General features: G+C 49.9%; 2 protein-coding genes across 7 annotated transcripts in view; both read left to right on the forward strand.

Moving 5' to 3' along the window:
* The first annotated feature begins 341 nt into the window (after positions 1 to 341).
* On the forward strand, positions 342 to 9,649 carry CETP (cholesteryl ester transfer protein). Its single transcript, XM_068411330.1, has 16 exons — positions 342 to 486; positions 1,508 to 1,622; positions 2,896 to 3,030; positions 3,560 to 3,630; positions 4,738 to 4,825; positions 4,954 to 5,023; positions 5,324 to 5,384; positions 6,011 to 6,102; positions 6,370 to 6,549; positions 6,978 to 7,028; positions 7,360 to 7,527; positions 8,588 to 8,655; positions 8,780 to 8,822; positions 8,908 to 8,977; positions 9,309 to 9,394; positions 9,489 to 9,649. Exons 1-16 carry the CDS (start codon positions 342 to 344, stop codon positions 9,561 to 9,563), a joined length of 1,518 nt encoding a protein of 505 aa, XP_068267431.1. The 3' UTR covers positions 9,564 to 9,649.
* Positions 9,650 to 11,999: 2,350 nt separating this feature from the next.
* Positions 12,000 to 18,425, forward strand: part of NLRC5 (NLR family CARD domain containing 5) — a 53,432-nt gene continuing 47,006 nt past the window's right edge. For 5 of the 6 annotated variants that reach the window (XR_011049069.1, XM_068411209.1, XM_068411212.1 and 2 more), the window contains exons 1-3: positions 13,256 to 13,344; positions 16,369 to 16,534; positions 17,082 to 17,382. Coding sequence is in view for 5 of the 6 variants with exons in the window: in XM_068411209.1 (XP_068267310.1) it covers positions 16,529 to 16,534; positions 17,082 to 17,382 (307 nt within the window). In the remaining variant the exon portion in view is untranslated. Of the gene's footprint in view, positions 12,021 to 13,255; positions 13,345 to 16,368; positions 16,535 to 17,081; positions 17,383 to 18,425 lie in introns of those variants that run through there. The other variant, XM_068411210.1, reaches the window with a different exon arrangement.

Genomic DNA, 18,425 nt, shown 5'->3' on the forward strand with positions numbered 1-18,425 from the left:
GCAAGGTGTGAGGCTGCTCCCTTGACTTTCTCCCCTTCCAATCTCCATCCCCCTCCAGCTTTCTCCACCTGCCTCTATGCGTGCATGTCCTGAGTTAAAGCAGTCTTGGCAGGAGAGCCAAGTCCTGCAGCCGGAGCGCCTGCTGTGGGAGGAAGGCAGCCTGCGACTTGAAGGGTGTTAAGGAAACTATAGGAAGATTAGGAAATGTGTGATGAGTTTGGATAACCGGAGGAAGCAGGTCATGTCCTGCTTTGAAGGAGGTCTGCTTGGAGGTATGAAAGCAGCCTTTGCCATGGTCAAGAATCAGTCGACCTCATCGGGCTCTCCGCTCGTGGCCGAGGATGCTCTGGGCTGGCAGGATGAGGCTGGGGACCTTCGGGATCTTGCTAATGCTTGTCCACGCGTCAGCAGCCTGTGAGTTTGGACCCTTCCCTTACAGCGTCACGGGGATCGTCTGCAGGATGACCAAGCCCGCGGCGTTGCTGTGTAAGTGTCCGCTGTACGGGGCTGCATTTCCCCCTCTCCATCAGGACAAGTTAGTGAGAGATCAACCAAGTGAGGGGGTTTCCTGCTTCCCTGGCTCTTGTGGTAACTGTTTATCTCGTAAGATGTATTAATATATGCCTGGGAGCACGGGTTAAAGCACCTGAACTCAATAGGTACAACTTCTCAAAGGGGCTAGAAAGAAGTCCCCAATGCTTCTCCTTAGCCTAAAATTTTAGCAATGGTGTTCCTCACTGGAGACTGGCATGGTGGAATAGCTAGAGCAAAGGAGTGTTTGATTCCTCACCTCGCTGCAATCTCATCTCTCGGGGTCGGTGGGCAGAAGGGGAGAAACAGGGTTCCTCTGCTGCCATGGGTTTATTTGTAAGGATTTGAGGACTGTATGGGTGGGGAAGAATAATTAGTGCTTCGCAAAGGGTGGGAACAGCTCTGTCCCATCCCCTCTGACAGAGGTATGTGCAGAGGAGGGTGCTGGGCCAAACTAAGAGAGGGTATTTCTGGAAGGAAAAAATCCTGTACAAACGTGTGCCTGAGGCTGGAACGGGCTGGATAACTTCAGGAAAATGGGTACAGAAACTCGAGTCTCAGAAGTTCTCCTTTGGAGACCCAGCAGCTGACTGCAATCCAAGCAAGCAGCAAGAGCAAAGCACTGGGGTAAAGTCAACAGCTTGTGCGGTGTAAGGACGAGCGCAACCTCGACCTTTCCAAAATCTGCCCCTAAGGTGCAGGTGAGGTGTGTGAAAGCTGGGCTTGATTCCCTGGGAACAGTCCCACTGGTGACTGTTGAGCCACACATGCTGCTGTCCCCGGCTGCCACCAGCTGTTAAAGTTAGGGCTATTTTTTTAAAAATTTTACTCTGAAGCTACTTCTAGCGCTTCCTTAATCTAATGGAAATGCCTTAGATAAAACTCTTCCGTAGTGCATTAATCCAGGGTGCGGACTCGATTTTGCAGCCAGGAGAGATTGCAGTTTGGTATCTTTACCCTATTCTTCCACTGACAGTGAACCAGGAAACAGCACGGGTCATTCAAGCAGCCTTCAGAAACGCCAAATTCCCAAATATCACCGGGGAAAGGTCCATGCGGCTCCTCGGCAAGGTGGCTTACGGGCTGAGCAAGTGAGTATCTCGGTTTCTCTGTGCCAGGGGAGGTGTGGGCTGATGGATGGGAATGGAAACTGGCCTTGGAGGGAGCTTTGATCCAGCAATTGCTGGTGAAAGCAAAGGGCAGACACGTTTTCTGATCTATGCCTTGCAGACGATTTGCACGTCAAGGTTTAGGCTGCTGATGTATTATTTAAGAGCTTTTCCAGCTCGGTGGGCAGACAGCGAGGCAGCGCGTAGAGCACATCTCTGACATCTCTGTCCCTGCGGGCTGGAGCTCCTGGGGCCACTTGCCGACAGATGGTGCCCATGGCACATTGAGTGGCAGCGGGGACACGGCCGGGGCTGGCGGAGCCACCCTTGTCAGCAGGATGTCACTTGGCCACGCTTTGTGACAAACAAGGCTGGGTTTCTCTGTGTTACTAACTTTTATTTGGGGAGAACAAATGCAATGGTGCAAAGGCAGGATGGATTTCCTGCTGTGACTGCGGCTGACACAGCGCGGCGATAAACTGGAGTTGTTTCTGCAGCGTGTTGCTCAGTGTCTCCTGCTTAAAGCGTTCCCTGCCGCTCCTATCCGAACAGCGCAGGAGAGGAGCAGCGCTCCGAGGCTGAGTGAAAGTGCCATGGTCCTTGTGCTTGTGCCCTGTGATTTATCACAGAATCACAGACTGGTTTGGGTTGGAAGGGACCTTAAAGCCCATCCAGTCCCAACCCCTGCCACAGGCAGGGACACCTTCCCCCAGACCAGGTTGCTCCAAGCCCCATCCAGCCTGGCCTTGAACACTGCCAGGGAGGGGGCAGCCACAGCTTCTCTGGGCAACCTGGGCCAGGGTCTCACCACCCTCACAGCAAAGAATTTCTTCCTCACATCTCATCTCAATCTCCCCTCTTTCTGTTTAAAACCATTCCCCCTTGTCCTGTCACTCCACACACTTGTAAAAAGTCCCTCTCCAGCTTTCCTGTAGACCCTTCAGGCACAGGAAGGTGCTAGAAGGTCTCCCTGGAGCCTTCTCTTCTCCAGGCTGAACAGCCCCAGCTCTCTCAGTCTGTCTCCAGAGCAGAGGGGCTCTAGCCCTCTGAGCATCTTCGTGGCCTCCTCTGGACTCACCCCAACAGCTCAGTGTCCTTCTGATGTTGGGAGCCCCAGAGCTGATTTGCAAAAGCTCCTGAGCCCAGAGCTGGCACAGGCCCCTCAGAGACCCCACATCCTCAGGAGCAAACCTGTCTTGCCCAGTCACAGAAAACAGCTCCAGGGCTGGGGACAATCTGTTTCTGTTGTTTCTAGCATCCAGGTCAATGACTTGTCCATAGAGCAGAGCGAGGTGGAGCTCAAGGAGAACGACGCCATTCACATTGCCATTAAAAACGTGACGGCCTTCTTCAAAGGGACCCTGACCTACGGCTACGCCGGGGCCTGGTTGTAAGTACCTGGGGGGTGGCTGCTGCTGAGCACCATGGCCCCAGCTCCTGCTGCTGTCCACAGCATAAGTAGATGCAGAGGGGCTGCGCTCCCCTGGCTCTCTAGTGATGGCTTACTGCCCAAGAGAGGCAGGATTTCATATGCCAGCAGTGCTGCTTTTCCCCATCACTGCTCTTCTCATCTTGCTTTCTGCCTTTCCGTCCTCACCATCACCCCTTGCATGAGGAGACAAGATGGCCGCAGTGTACAAGTTGTCTTCTTCACTCCCCTTCGTTGCTCTATAAACTTTGAGTGGGGGGGAAAAAAGGGGCTTAATGCTCCTGTTTGCCTAAGTGCTGCTAAGGTGGTGATTTGCAGTGATTTAAAGCCAGAGTATGTGAGATGGGATGCTGCGTGCTGGGGTTTTGCACGCCGCAGTGCAAGGACCGATGTGAGAGGTGTTACAAAACCCACCCCGTGGCTGGCGTGCAGTCAAGGAGAAGCTGCTCCCAGCGCAGGTTGCTAAATGTCCTCTCTTCTGCTGTTACAGTTTGCAGCTTTTTCATTCGGTTGATTTTGAAATCGAGTCTTCCATTGACCTCCAGATAAACATCAAACTGAGTAAGTGACAGCTGGGGATCACTTGCTGCGGGGGGGTCGTGTGCCTGCTTCCCCCAGAGCAGCAGGACAGACTGGGTGGTGGGCAGCGAGGCCCGGCTGGCTCTGCTCACCTCTGCGGGGATCGGACAGCATCCCGAGGCTGGAGGTGGGGCTCTGCTGCCCTGTGCACACAGGACAGGAGACAATGTGGTCCTCAAAGACCTCATAGTTTTAACACACCAAGCAGAGGAAGCTGGTACAAATCATTTCACCAGCAGCTTATTTACACCAGCAGCAAGTGAAGAATGGCCTGGCCTTCTGGGCTCTCTTCAGGACCAGCTTTTCATCTCCTGCTGTTCAGGATGACTTGAAAAAAAACAAGGGGGTGTTTCAAAAGAGTGACACGAATGAGGGCTTTGGTGCAGGAGGCTTGAACGTCCTTGTAGTCCACTTTTTCAGCTGCCTCCTTGTCAGGCCCAAGGTGTGCTCTGGGAAATGAAGCCTCTTCCTCGGGAAGGTCAATAGACTTAGACTAGAAAGGGACAGAAGCAAACTACACTCCTTCACCTCCCATAAGGGATGAGATGGATGTGGGTTATTACATGTGCCTCAAAATACATTTTCATAGAATCATAGAATGGTTTGGGTTGGAAGGGACCTTCCTGGTAAGCCCCTGGGGGAGAGCAGCACGAAGCTCTCAGTGACAGTATGTTGCAATTTCCAAGCTTTTTGCAATACGACTTAATTCCCTCCACGCTCTGGTTTGTGGAGTTGCATGTACTGCCCATGTTCTCCGGGGTGATGTGAGGGGACAACCCAGTCCCTGACGATAGGAGCTAGTGAGGCGGGCAGGTATCCCAATGAAGTGCGAAGAAGGGTGTGTGGTGGACTTTCTTGGCTGGAGCTGTGAACAGAAACCCTCCATCCAGATGCAAGGTAGCCCCATCTGCCCTGACTTTGCGGGGTCCTGAGGCTTTTGAAAACATCCCCCGGGAGGTGTGGGGAACTCTGGCTGCCCCTCTGCAGTGATGCCCTGCTCCAGCTCCGCAGTGTCTACAAAGTGCACTCGTCCTCCTCGTCTCAGTAGCAAATTAGCTATTTTTTCTTTTTTTCTTTCATCCCGTGCAGTGTGCCAGAAGGACCAAGTGGCTGCCGATGCCTCGGACTGCTACCTGACTTTCCACAAACTGACGCTCCACCTCCAAGGAGACAAGGAGTGAGTCTGTCCCCCTTCAAAATGGGGCTTCGCTTGCCCCGCTGCTGGTCCCCAAGTGCTTCAGCCTGAGCGTCGCCCACCGTGGGGATCGCTGGGTGGTTCTTGACTGTGCTCCCTGTCTTGCACAGGCCAGGCTGGCTGAAGCAGCTCTTCACTGATTTCATCTCCTTCACTTTGAAGCTTGTTCTCAAGAGTGAGGTAAGATCAGCCACTGCCTGTGGACAGAGGGAAGGTCGGTTTGTATGCTACACGCTCCCTTGCTCACGTATGCCCACAAGATAATAGCAATGTCATTTTAGTGCTTGCGAAAAATAAGACAAGTAAATAGAATCCACAAAAACCCCCAGCTTGGATGAGGTTGGAGGTTGTGCTGACACTGGGATCTCTGATGGTGCTGGACACTGGTGCCCCCAGATCTCACCACAAGGCCCAGCTCTGCTCCACAACCCAAAATCCTGTCCCTCATGCTCAGTTTTTTCCCCTCTTTTCCTCTTGTAGGTGTGCAATGAAATCCATTTTCTTGCGCAAGTGCTGGCAAATTTTGTACATGATTTAGCAGGTAAATATCCTTGTTTTTTCTGCTTGCTTTTTTTTTTTATGGGCAACTTTTAACATTTGAGCCCCAGCAAGGCAGTAGCCACATCCATCAAAAAGGTCTTTCAAAAATGTGTATCGCAAGCCCTCAGACAACAGCAAAATACACCTTAACAATATCATGCTTTGAATTTTCTGCATCAGGTTGATTTTTAAGGGTGATTGCACTGGTTGAAAGACACATCTCGGTTCATAAGGTATTTCTCCTTCATTGATGTAATGACCAGAGGGGCAGGATAGCTCCAGATGGACTGATGTTAGCTAGAACAGGAGCACGCATTGGGGGATTGGGGATGAGATATTACAGCACCTGTATCTGCCTGCTGAAGATTCTCCCATGGTTCCCAGTCCCAAATATCAGGGAAAAGGAGCAGAATGTAAAACCGAGAGTAATTACCCCAGTGGAGAATCTGAGCCAGGGAGCAGTAGCAGGATCAGCACTAGCACCCAAAGGAGTGGGACACCCCAGTCCCATCCCTGTGCCCTTTTATAACTCCCAGTCACCTTCTGCAGCAAGTCCTAAAAGCAACTGTCACAAGCTCTGCTTAAGGTCATATTTCTGTGTGAGGTTTTTGTGTTTTCTTCCTGCAGTAAATTTTGTCCAGGATGAGGATATCAGACTCGATATCTCCCTTGCATCGGTTCCTTTAATTAAAGCAAATTACCTAGAATCACATCACAAGGTAAAGTAACCCGGGCTGCTCAGAGACCAAAGGTTTTCTGGAGACGATGTTTGCTGGAGGTCCTGTGTGGGGTTGGTCCCTTTGCTGCCACGTACCCAAAGGTACGTCTGCAGCGTGGGCTGATGCCGGCCTTTCACCCAGCCGAGCAGCTCTGTGCTCTGAGTCCAGCCAGCCAGGCCTTCGCCTTGCAACGAACACGCAGGTATTGACATTTTGTCCTGTCTTCCTGCTGCTTGTCATGGCCAACACCCTTGCTTTCCTTTGAAGGGCCTTGTCCTGTACAAGAACTACTCTGATGTCTTCAGTGACTCTGTTTTCTCCCCGTCGCTGCTGACCGAGTCCCGAATGCTCTACTTCTGGCTGTCCGAACACATCCTCAGCTCTCTGGCTTCGGCAGCTTTCTTGGATAAGCGCCTGGCGTTGACCATCAGAGGGGAGAAGCTGCAGGTGACTATTTCAGAAGTGGTTCCCTCCTTACCTCATACGTCATATTTTGGGGAGAGAGTAAAAAAACTCTCTAAATACTGTTTTTTGGTGAGAGCTATCTTCTGCAGAAGACAGAAATCTAGTCAGTGACTACACGTGATGCTGGCCAGAAATTGGTACCTTCTTAGCAAGTATCTGCTAACAGGCAGCATTATCCCTTAGAGCAATAGCATCAGCTGGTAGAAAACTTGTCTTCTGAGTTAAAGTGACGTGATTTTCTGTGGGAATGCTGAAGTAGAAAGGGGGTGAACTCAGGAGGAACTCAGCCATGCCTCTGAACTGGCCACAAGCCACACACATCAGCGCCCTGGCCCATCCAGCCTGCATCAGGGCTAACCATAACCTCCTCTTTCATTTTTCTACAATCTGTTTCTGGTTTGTTTCTGAAGGCGCTGTTCGAAATGGAAGACACTGAAGCCCAGCGGAAGGCAGTGCAGATGGTAACTGTGTTTTATGTCAAATGAGGAACTTTTCAAATGGATTCTGTTTCATTGTAACATGTCGTGTCCTTCCCTCAACAACTCAAGAGTCTTGGGTGGGGCTGATGGGGAAAACCAGGGACTGATGGAGAAACCGTTGTGCTTTGCAAGGATTTCTCCACCCTCCATGCTGGCACAGCTTCACTGAAACCCGGCTGAGTTATTGGGCTTGTGTGAACTGGAGCAGGAATTGGGGACTGCCAAGGGGATGCAGCTGTGTGGCAAGTTGGCATTGAAATTGGGATGTGGTATGGAAAAAGCCTGACTCTTCTGTTGCTCCTTATTTGACCAGATTTTTCAAGGCACTTCCTGTAATGACTCTGTGGCCAAGGTGTGGAGTCTCGCCCATCCCCAAATCTCCCTTCAGCCTGAAGGGACAGTCGTGAAGTCCTTGGTAGCAGCGGAGGTCACCATCTTTCCCCGGGGAGGAGAGCCCCTGATTGTTCTGTACATGGAGAAGGTCAGTTCTTGCTTCTCCTGACTGTGAAGACCTTGGGGCAGGCTTTGTCCTGAGTGTGGACCACTCCTGGTACTCAGGGACAGTAACAGCAGGGAGTCCTTTAGGAAGGAGGTGGTGGGAGGTGGAGAAGGCATATCAGTTCCTTTAACACTCCTGTCTCTTTCCCTGACATTTGAGGCTGGAAATTATGATAGTGACCGTGTTGGCTCAACACCTCCTCTATTAGGCCAGCCCATCACTGGTGTGTAAGGTGGTAAGTGCAGCACTGGAAAGCTCTGATGAGCCCCCATTAATCTGTATTGAACACAGTGAAACGCGTTTAGCTGAGGTATTTTAGGAGAGAATGAAGGCACCATGGGAATGTATTTATTTTGAAATCTCTTCATTCCCAAATTCTAGCTCTGGCCCCCACTTAGAGGATGGTTGTCTCTGAAATGAAGATACAGCTCTGAAGAATGCGAAGCTCAAAATATAACCTTTTCCTCTATATATGCCTGTATGAAAGTTCCTGCTTACGCTGTGTTTTACCCCAAACTGCTTTATACTGAATCTAAGGAGGCAGAAAAAAGAAATACTAACAGCCTTGCTGTCACGGGTAACATCGAATGGCCAGAATTCAGAGATTGCTTTCTTTTTTAGTTTGGTTATAAATGCAAACACTGTGGTAAGACTACTTGTGGTAGCCCTGGCTACCTTGGAGCTGGCCTTTCCACATCCAGTTTGATGATCTTTCATGTGGAGACGGATGGTCGTTGGGAAACAACACCCTACATAGCCATTTCCTTCCTTATGCAGGATTTGGTTCATAAAATGGCAAAAGCATCAATCCTGTGGATGAGCCAGTCTAGAGCCCCACAGGCTGAGGCTGTGGGCATCAGGAGGGAGTTTGTTCATGCAAATAGAGAAATAAAATGCCAAACTTCTCTACTAATATCTGGAGGTAAAGCCAGAAGGATGTTGAACTCTGGGTCATAGAAAGAAAACCAGAATTTCCAAATGCAACTCCCTGCTATAAGGCAAGATGAGCTACATCTCAACTCTGCCATTCATCTCTCTTCAGGAAGTCATGGTCACTATCCAAGCTGCCTATGCGGAAAAGAAACTCATTTTGTACCCTTTGGACTCCAGGTCGGTACTGTGGTCTCTTGTGGGTTTCGTTGACCCTTTTAGCCCACGTCTGAGAGCAGCACAAAAAGAGAATCTCTGCAGCCCTTAGTGACCTTTTTTTTCCCTCTTGTTTCCTTCCCTTCAGGATAGAGTTTAAAGTCTTTAAATGCACAGCTGATCCAAGTGGGGTAAGTCCTAAGAAAGCATTGTCTAGGCCATTTGTGGCTAAATGATGTCTTTAAAACCTTGTTGTATGAATTTTCTGGCTTTCAGAATGACCCGTCCATAAGAAACTTCCTGCAGAGAATGATCTCAGTTGTTGGGATCCCAGAAGTGATTTCAAGTGAGTTTTCCCTTTGGGGAAGTGCCAGCCTACTACATAAAGCATCTAACATCAGGTCTCCTAAACCTAAGCACTGAAAAAATACATCAATAACCCTGACAGCTGGTGGGGGGAACCACATTACTGATATGAATTTCTGCTGGATTCTTCACTTGGGGAATGGAGAACCCTTTGTAAATGGCTGGGACAAAGAAAAAGGGAGTTTTCCATCAGGCCAAAGGTTGTGGGGCATTGGGGCACAATTAGCTTTTGGCAACAGGCAGACAAGGTCATGATGAGTAGCAAGCAGGATGGTGGTACCCCTAACTGGATGGCTTTACTGATTCCATAGGGATCGAACCAGCTTTGACTTCACTGATGAACAGCAAAGGGCTTCATCTATTTGAGATCAGAAATCCTGAGATCATCACAAGAAAGGTAAGCAGAGTTCAGACATACCTGGCTCTCAAAGCCCTTCATGGGAGTGTCGCATAAGCTAATATACTATTCTTTTTTTCTCCTCTCTTTTTAGGGATATGCAATTGTACAACTTGACTTTAGCTTCCCAAATCATTTGCTTCTTGATTTTCTTGAGAAAAGATTATAGAGCTGATCTCTTCATGAAGGAGCATAGGAACTTGTGTACAGAAAGATTGTGTGTGAAACAATTAAAAGACGAGCTGGTTTAAATCAGCTTTGGCTGAATTTTCTTTCCTCTTCCTAAGAAATGCCCCAGTTTCATTGCAATTGTATTTCTATGGAGCCTTTCCTCTGCAAAGATCTTGAAATCTACACCTCTATGCATGCTACTTTTTCAGGATCTTTAAAGGACTTGTGTGCCTAGGAGAAAGGCTTGGACTCTTGAAGTGCCCAGGCTCTGTGCTAGCACTCAGGGGAGGCAGCAGAAAACAGGCTTTGCCCACTTTTTGGCATCTCTGTTGTTACATTTTGGAAATGTAGCTCCTTTTGTGCTGATCCTCGGGTTTTGTTTCTACTGTGATCCTTGGCTCAGGATCCTGATTTTGACACACTTCAGCAACTCAAATGACATTACAAAGCTCCAAGTAAGCTCAGAAACAGTTATGCTAAAAGGCCTGGGTACGGCTGAAGAAAGTAAATGGGACGTGAATTTACAGTGCACTGTAATAACTGAGAGATCTTGTGCCCTGGGTACTGTCTTTACAGAGTCTAAAGACTCTGTGTAGAGCTCTAGGCAAATTGTTATGCCCATGTTGTTGAGACAGTGGGAGCAAACTTGAGAAAAGCAATAAAAATGCTAAGGAAGCCAAAGAGATTATAAGAGAAAGTGTAAGTGTCTAGTCAGACAGCAGGTTCCTGTTCCTTCCTACTACAGTGCAATAATTTATCTAAAATGGTTCAGTTATTTTCCTGTTATATTCACGCTTCCCTTTTTAAAATTTGCCTTTTCACTTGAATGAGATCTCAGGCATCAAATCTAAGACTGTAATGGTGATCACATTAACAAAGGCCGAGGATGACCTTCTCCTCCCACACAAAGCAGTATTAAAGTTGGGGCTTCCACAAAGAGCCCTGTAAGGCTGGTAGCAGGATGGACCAGGCTTCTTGGGCTCCCTAGGCATTGCCATGGATGTCCTCCCCAAGGACTGAGCAAGGCCCCTCTGACCTGCTCCTCTCCCACCCTCAAAGCCAGAGGCTACCGAGCTCCCCCTGCACTTCCTTGTTCCACGCAACTGCTGGGTTTGTCATCTCTTCAGTGGCCATAGTGGCAAGGCTGGTGGCGGAGAAGGCCGGGGCACATGGAGTGGGCTGACTTTACTGGTTGCTTCATGGCAGCCAAGGAAGGTTTATCTTACTGGGTCTCAACCAGCTGTGTCCATGACACAGCAGGAGCCAAGTGGCATGAAAGGTGTGACAGCATGGCGTGGCCAACGGTGGCCTTGAAGTTGCCCTGGTGTAGTGGGCAACTTTCCACCTCCCATCACTGCCTTAGCTGCCTATTTCAGTACTGGCTAAGGGCTTGTATGTGCTCCCTCCTCCTCTAAAGCCACCAGTGCTGAAATGACAGTTTTCCTCTCTGCATGGCAATGTCTGTTGAAGACTATGGGAACTGGCTTCTGTCAAGCCTGGGCCCTCTGCTCCTCCTGAATGACATCCCACTAGAATGTGGAGCATTAACAAAAAGGACATGGCAGCAAAAATGCTTTTTTTCTGCTTTGGAGGTGCCTTGCCCTGCCAGGGGGGAAGGTGTCTACTGGGGATATTTAGTGGTGACATGGATGGTCAGAGGGCTCGAGCATCTCTGCTACGAGGAGAGGCTGAGGGGGCTGGGGCTGTTCAGCTGGAGAAGAGCAGACTGAGGGGGGATCTGATCAATGCTCACAGATACCTCAGGGGGGGTGTCAAGGGGATGGGGCCAGACTCTTCTCAGTGGTGCCCAGCGCCAGGACAAGGGGCAACGGGCACAAACTGAGACACAGGAAGTTCCATCTGAAAATGAGGGAAAACTTCTTGACTTGGAGGGTGCCAGAGCCCTGGCACAGGCTGCCCAGGGAGGGTGGGGAGGCTCCTGCTCTGGAGATATTCAAACCCTGTCTGGACACGACCCTGTGCAACGTGCTCTGGGTGACCCTGCTTTAGCAGGGGTTGGGATGGATGATCTCCAGAGGTCCCTTCCAACCCCCAACCATTCTGTGACAGGCGCTTGGGGGGACTCTGTTGAAGCAGGGAAGAAGCACAGAAGCAGCCACCGGCCCCCCAGAGGGTCCTGAGCCGCCTCCCTGGCGCCCTGTGGGGCTGCAGCCGCCCCCCACAAAATGGTGGCCAAGCCCCTGAGGGGCACTGAGGGGCTCGGAGCCCCCCCCACAAAATGGCGGCCCATCCCCCGGCGCCGGGCGCTGCGGGGCAACGCCGGGCGCGCAGCTCGCCGAGCCTGGCACGGAGCCGGCGCCGCGTTTCCCACGTGTTTTCCCGGCAAAGCCTCTTCGTTGTCGGGAGCTTTCGGTTTCCTGGCGGCCGCGGCGGGGCGAAGCTGAGCTGCCGGTGCCGCCGCTATGGGAGCGCGCCGGGACGGACGGTCGGCCAGGTGAGTGCGGTGGGGACGTCGCCCCGGGCGGGGAGGAGGTGGAAGGGAGGACGGGGCAGACGTCGTGCTGGGACACCCCATGAGGGTTTAGATTTGGGGTGACCAGGGGGTCCAACTGGCCCTTTGCTTCCCCCATGGTCACGGTGGGAAGCGTTGCTGGAGGTGACTTTTACTCCCAAGCGCTGGGAGCAAACCTGTATCTTGGCTTTGACAAGCCAGAGTGATGTATGGGAGCCCATCGAGGATGAGATTTTGGGGATTTTTAGGCACAGAAGTGCTAGTTCGGCCATAAAAGGGTTGTGGTGGTAGCGCTGTGATAACTTCTGGGCTGGTGGAAACCCCAGTGGGAGATGTGATGGGCCAGATCCGGACAGGGAAGGTGGCAAAATGGGGCTGAGTGTGGCTGTGGGCGCTGCCCATCACCTCCCCAGCTGCTCTTTACCACCTCTTGTCCCCTCCATCCACCCCAGGTTCTCTCAGAGCTCCCTCCATCCCCTACATCATGCTCGAGGCAAGACAACCAGAGAAAGCTTTCTAGCTTGACGTGTCGGTGTTGCTGGAACTGGTTATTTTTTTTTTCTTATCTGATAAACGAATTTTGGAACAGCACTGTGTGCCATCTTGCTTTGTCTGGGACTCGGCTGCAGGCTGCATCTGGTTTTCCAACGTAGCTTCTCTGGCACCTAGAAAAAATATTAATAATGTTTCATTGTTTGTTGCACCCTACCTGGCTAGATCTGGAGATCTCTGTGCACAGTGCTATCTAGAAACCTGGGAGTTTTCCTCAAACCATTCACATCTACTACATTCTCGCTTTCCAAAGGAAAGGCAGGTTGCTTTTTTCTCATAGATATAATGGAAATGGTAAATAAATGTTTTCCCATGTGCTAGAATAATCAGATGTATGCATATAAATAAAAATACTCTTATTGTATGAGACTTAATCACAACCAAGTTGCAGTTTACTCCACAGAGAGTGTTTGCTCCTGAGTCCAGTTTCTTTGGACCCCTCCCCAAAAGCTTTACCTAATTTATCATCTAACTATAGACTTTTAGAATAGGATGACACCCTTCTGTTCTATTTGGGGTTTTTTTGCTCATCTCACTGTTTTTACCACAGATGAGTTGCAGTTGGGGAATTCCTAACTGTTTTTACTTTCATTTTGCTTATCAGGTCCCAAAAGGCGCCAAAGGGCTCCATGCCTCGGGAGAGTGGTGGGTTGGCAAGTGAAGAAATCAAGGCAGTGGACATTGTCCCCCCAGCTCCTCTGTTTTGTGACCCCCACTTTGGTTTTGGTGTCACTGCTCCGTTTCTGGGCTTTCAGTAAGTAGCATGTGCTCCTCAGAGCGTGCAAGGAGTTGGTGGCAGATTTGCAACAGGGAGCTTCACGTTTCAGTTTTATTTTTCATGGCTGGGAATGGTGTGAACACCAAGTTGGGGAGGGGAGGCGAGATGTGTTTTTGCAACATTTTGTAATGCTGTTTTTGCATTTGAAGGGCAAGGACAAGGGTCAAGGCTGAAAAGTTTTCTGTCTTTTCGTGGGAGATTTTTGTGCTTTAGTTTGAGCTCAGAGGCATTTTGTGGTAGGTCACTGCCCATAGCTTCTGATGGGCTTATTTAGCAGAGCAGTAGTAGTACAGGAGCTGTGCAGTATTGCCTGAGCTTTCATCTAACTTTTCAGTGTTGTTTTGTTCTTGAATATGAGTCTTTCATTAATTCATATGAGTCTAGTCTTTGCCTGAATAGTTTTCAGTCTTCATGGGCATTAAAGTCTGATTTTTTTTATTTATTATTTAATATGGTTTTAAGTAGGAAGTTCTTGGTCATCGGGGGAATAAAGTCAGGGCATTGCTGTTTACGGGATTCTATTTTGTTTGTTGTTTTTTTTTTTCCTGGAGAAACGTAAAATAAAAGTCCCTAAAAGTTGACTGATCAGGCTACTGGGAAATGAAATCTGTTTTGCAGGAAGCCCTGTTATTTTGCATTTTGTTTAAATTTGAAATGTTTAAATGTTTTCTTTTAAGCTTTCCAGTTAATTGAAACGTAGTTTCCTTTGTTTTTTAATGCGTGTGTTACTATTAGCATTCTTTATTTGTATAGTTGATAATATAAAATTAATTTAGTAATAAAACATTTTGAATGAAAACTTGCAAAGTCCTTTCCAGTAAGGTTCAGAGTTTCGGTTTTTGGCATCATGGAAATAGCCTGAGGAGGAAACTGATCCTGGTTAAGCCTGATTTTCTTAGCATTTCACCAGGGACTTTGTTATTGTTCTTGTTAGAATAGTGAATGAGAGGCGTTAGAGAATTCTTACAAACTGGGGCTTTTACCCACATTTTGCTGGATCCTAGAGCTGCCTCAGTGTTTTATGTAACACATCCTGAACGCTTGATCTGGAATGGAAACCTGGGCAGAGTCTTTCTTGCAGTGATACTGTATTATAACAGCGTATGGTGATGCCACATAATAACCAGCTTGTGACATGGTTTTGCCCTGAAGAGTCAGAGATTGGTAAAAGAGCACACAGTGTCACCAGCTCTGCTCTTGTCGGGTGTCTGCTTGGTTTTTGGAGCAGTGGAACAGAAGAGATTGATGAGGTCCCATCCAGTCCTCTGCTATAGCGCTCAGTCAGGTTATATCCTTTTGCTGCATTAATTCGGCTCCATCTCAAAGCAGCCGAGGCTGTTGGAAGAGGCGGTACAGAGAGGGCAGAGTGGTGCTGGATTAGGGGAGAAGGGGTATCCTCTTAAACGCGAGCGGGACAAACATCTTGAGCAGTTTTTCCTCCAGTGCTCCAACCTGGTGCCTGCTTTTTGTTGTCTTCAGCTTCTGGGTGCGTGCCATGCCCAGCAGAGATGTTGGGGGTGATGGACTCTCCGTGCAGTGCGCCCCATGGAGCGGCATGGCTCTGCTGTGAGGTCACTCCAGCACGAGCATAACTTTCTGATGAATTAGGAGTTGTCTGTGCGCAGATGAGAAGGTCTTGACTCTTTCCATCAGAGCGCCCTTCTATATTCCACTTCTGCTTTGAGTTCTTCCCTTGGCTGCATAGAAATCTCCCACTTTCCTTCTTGGCCAGGTCTAGAAAGCAGCAAAAATAAAAAGCCTGAAGGCCTGTAGCTCACTGTACTGTAGATACCTGAATGGTCAGTGCAGAGGAAAGCATGTCTGGGGAGTAAGGGCTGAACACCAGAGAAGGTGGGCTCCACAGCATGACTCCCCCATCACTTCACCCTGGTAAGTGGTGGGGCGGCTGCTGCTGTTGGGTTGGGAAGGTGTTTGCTCAGAAACGGCAGTTACTGGGGAATGACACTGTGTGCACCGGCCTCGTTAGGGGATGAAATGGTTCTACCCAACAGGATGCTTCCACTCAACAGCGTCACCAGCTTTTTGCTGAACTAGCTTGGCCACTGTCCCGTCCCCACCCCACGTAAACTCAGGTGTTACAGCAACTATGGGAATTTTTCCCACACCACACAGCACAGCAGTCTTGGACCTGGAAGGACTGTCCCCTCTAGATGCAAGACAGGTAGTTGGTTGGGGTGGTGGAGCATGGAGGCTGCTCCCTGTGGTTTCTTCTTCTCAGGCTTTCTGCAGACATGGTGATGGTAGTTGCAGTTGGAGCTGGCTTTCAACATAGGTGGAGGCAGCTGTCTGCTGGGGGTAGTGCGGTGGCAGGGTCTTGATGCTACTGTAGCCTGGGCTGGGATCCTGCTGCAGGATTTTTGGAGGCGTGCAGGGTGGTAATTGCTTTCTTCATCCCTTTCCCTGTGGTAGGAGTGGTTGGATACCAGCCAGTGCCAGCTGCAGTGCGGGGAGGAACTTCCCTTTGCCATCACTGCTGAGAGGTGGGGGAGGCTGGCGCTGGCACTGGTGGCATTTTCAGCCCCCTGCACCTGAAACTCTTTGGCGAGAGCTGTGTAGCCTCAGAGGATCAGCTTTTCACAGCTTTTCTGCTGTGACTGACTGCCTGACTTGACCAAGCTGCTACTTCTTCTGCATCAGCTTTCATGGAGGGGCTAAGAGCAGCAGGTTGGTGTAGAAGACCAGCTCAAGTCAGACAGTGACACCAGGAAACGTGTGATTCCCTTGAAGTGTTCCTGTAAAGCCTGTCTTCTCTTGCAGCTTAGGGCACAAGGCTCAGTCCCACGTTTTCATCACACTGGTGGTGGATCCTAGAATGTCCAAGCTTTGTGGTCACTGCTGGTTTGAGTTGAGGTTGCTACCTAGAGATGAAAAGCTCCACAGCTGACCCCAGGATCAAAGGCAGAGCTTTTAGATCTGGAACCTGTGTCATTGCCTGTGCCCTTTCATATCTACATCCTGGTCTGTTGTTACTGTCCCCAGGCATCTGCACCAGGTGAAGCAACTGCACAGAGGCATGTGCCACGTGTTGGGGCGTCACTGTCTGCTGAAACGCTGCCACGAGCAGACCAGTTCTTCGTCAGGGTATGGAGCAGAAGCCGCCTGTGCATTTTACTGCTGAGAGGAGGGTGACCACACAACAATGCAGGTAGGAGACTGTATGTGCATGGCTTTGCTGTGGGGTGGAAGTGGAGGGTGACAGTGTCACCAAAGCAGAAATGAGTTGTTCACCCCACAAAACGAGCTGCCTGAGCCCTTTGTGTGGGGAAATATCTTGCTCTTAGAGTCCCATGCTCTTAGAGCCCCATGCTCTTAGAGAGGTCCTGCTGCATGTGAAAGATGCTTGAGGTGTTACGTTTGTCAGATGCCACCGCAGCAATACAGACATCAACAGAGCTTTTCCCTGGCTGATGCCAGAGAGACTGACTCCTGTTTGCTCCTGTCCCGTGCAGTACCGCTGCGTTAGGCACCGTGCAGACAAGCACTGTGGTCCTTGCACCACGTAATGGCTGGGCTGGGATTTGCCACATGACGTGGTGAGAGTAAGGCAGATAAGAAATTCTGGGTTAGATGAAGGGGTGGAAAAGCAGATCAAGTCATCAAGTGCTGTGCTGGCTGCTCAGCAGCAGGGCTGTGTGGGTGAACATCTCTCACTCCTATGCCCATCGCTGCTCTTTCTGGTTTCATCCCTCTAGCCTCCATTTCAGAATGATGATCTAGACCTGGAAGCAGCCATAGCAAGTGCCCGTCCCCAGCTTGTGGAGTTCCTCAGCCACCGTCCTGACTGGCTGCTCATGACGTGCCAGCGCTTCCTCCCAGGCGTAGCCCTGACTGGCCTAGATGACATCGCTGACCACAAAGAAAAAGTCTCAGAGCTTCTTGACCTGCTGGAGCAGGCTGGCCCTGCCACCTGGAAACAGTTTGCCCAGTACCTCTGCATGATGTGCGACCTCCCCCTGGATCTGGAGATACTGCTCATGAGTTCTGCAGGAGAAGGTAATGGAAATCGGGCCAGCTTCCTCTGACCATCTCCAAACACAGCCAATGCTGTGGCCCCCCATAGCCAACATAGGCAGTGAGACCACCAGTGCCCTCACTTGCGTGGTCAGTGCCTTGTCAGTGAGAGGTGGCAGTCCTCTCCGTGGCGTCCAGGCAGCTACAAGCCTTTTAAAACCAAGCCACTTGGTTTAAAAAATTTCTCTCTGGTTCACCCTGTCTGTCTTTCACTATAATCTCTGGAATAAGATCAGTCCCTCCAAATGAAGTTGTTGCCAACAAACAGCAATAGTTCACACTTCCAGATGTGCTTTTTCACCAGTTATGCTACGCCTTGCTGGTGTTGATGGGCTCTTTCTTGGCTCTTTCAATAAGAGTTGGTCTTATTTGAGGATGGAGGGTTCTGTGGACCTTGTGGGAACCTGTGTGGTCATACCATCTCGATTCCTGAATTGGAAGTGTCCCCAGGGACAAAGTCACTTTGCCCAGAGAAAAAATAATATTCTTGAGACACTAATTAAGTCTATTTGAAATGTGGGGAAAATGGTGTGCTGTGCTGTGGGGATTCACAATTGCCTGTTGTGAGAGTGGAGAACGTTACGATAGGTGTGAGAGAGAAAACATTGATGCGGTAGTAGCTCAGGGGTTTTTCAATGACAATGATTTTCTTAATCAGAAAATTTAGCTTCAGTCCATATCTCTTGGTGAGAAAGTTTACTTTGCCAAGTTTTCTCTTCCAGGTTTCTTGAAGGAAGGTTTTGTCCTATCGCTACAGGCCCTGCTAAAAAGTTTGTCCCCATCTTTCTTATAGGCCCCCTTTAAACTGGCTCATGTCCAGCTTTTCATCCACCAGTATCCCCAAGTCCTTCTCTGCAGGGCTGATCTCAATCCCTTCATCCCGCAGCCTGTGCTGATACCGGGGGTTGCCCCCACCCGTGTGCAGGACCTTGCACTTGGCCTTGTTCAGCCTCATGAGGTTCACACAGGCTGACTTCTTGAGCTTGTCCAGGTCCCTCTGGATGACATCCCGTCCCTCAGGCGTG

The sequence above is a fragment of the Nyctibius grandis genome, chromosome 12 (genome assembly GCF_013368605.1).
Source record: "Nyctibius grandis isolate bNycGra1 chromosome 12, bNycGra1.pri, whole genome shotgun sequence".
In the NCBI taxonomy this organism is placed as follows: Eukaryota; Metazoa; Chordata; class Aves; order Nyctibiiformes; family Nyctibiidae; genus Nyctibius; species Nyctibius grandis.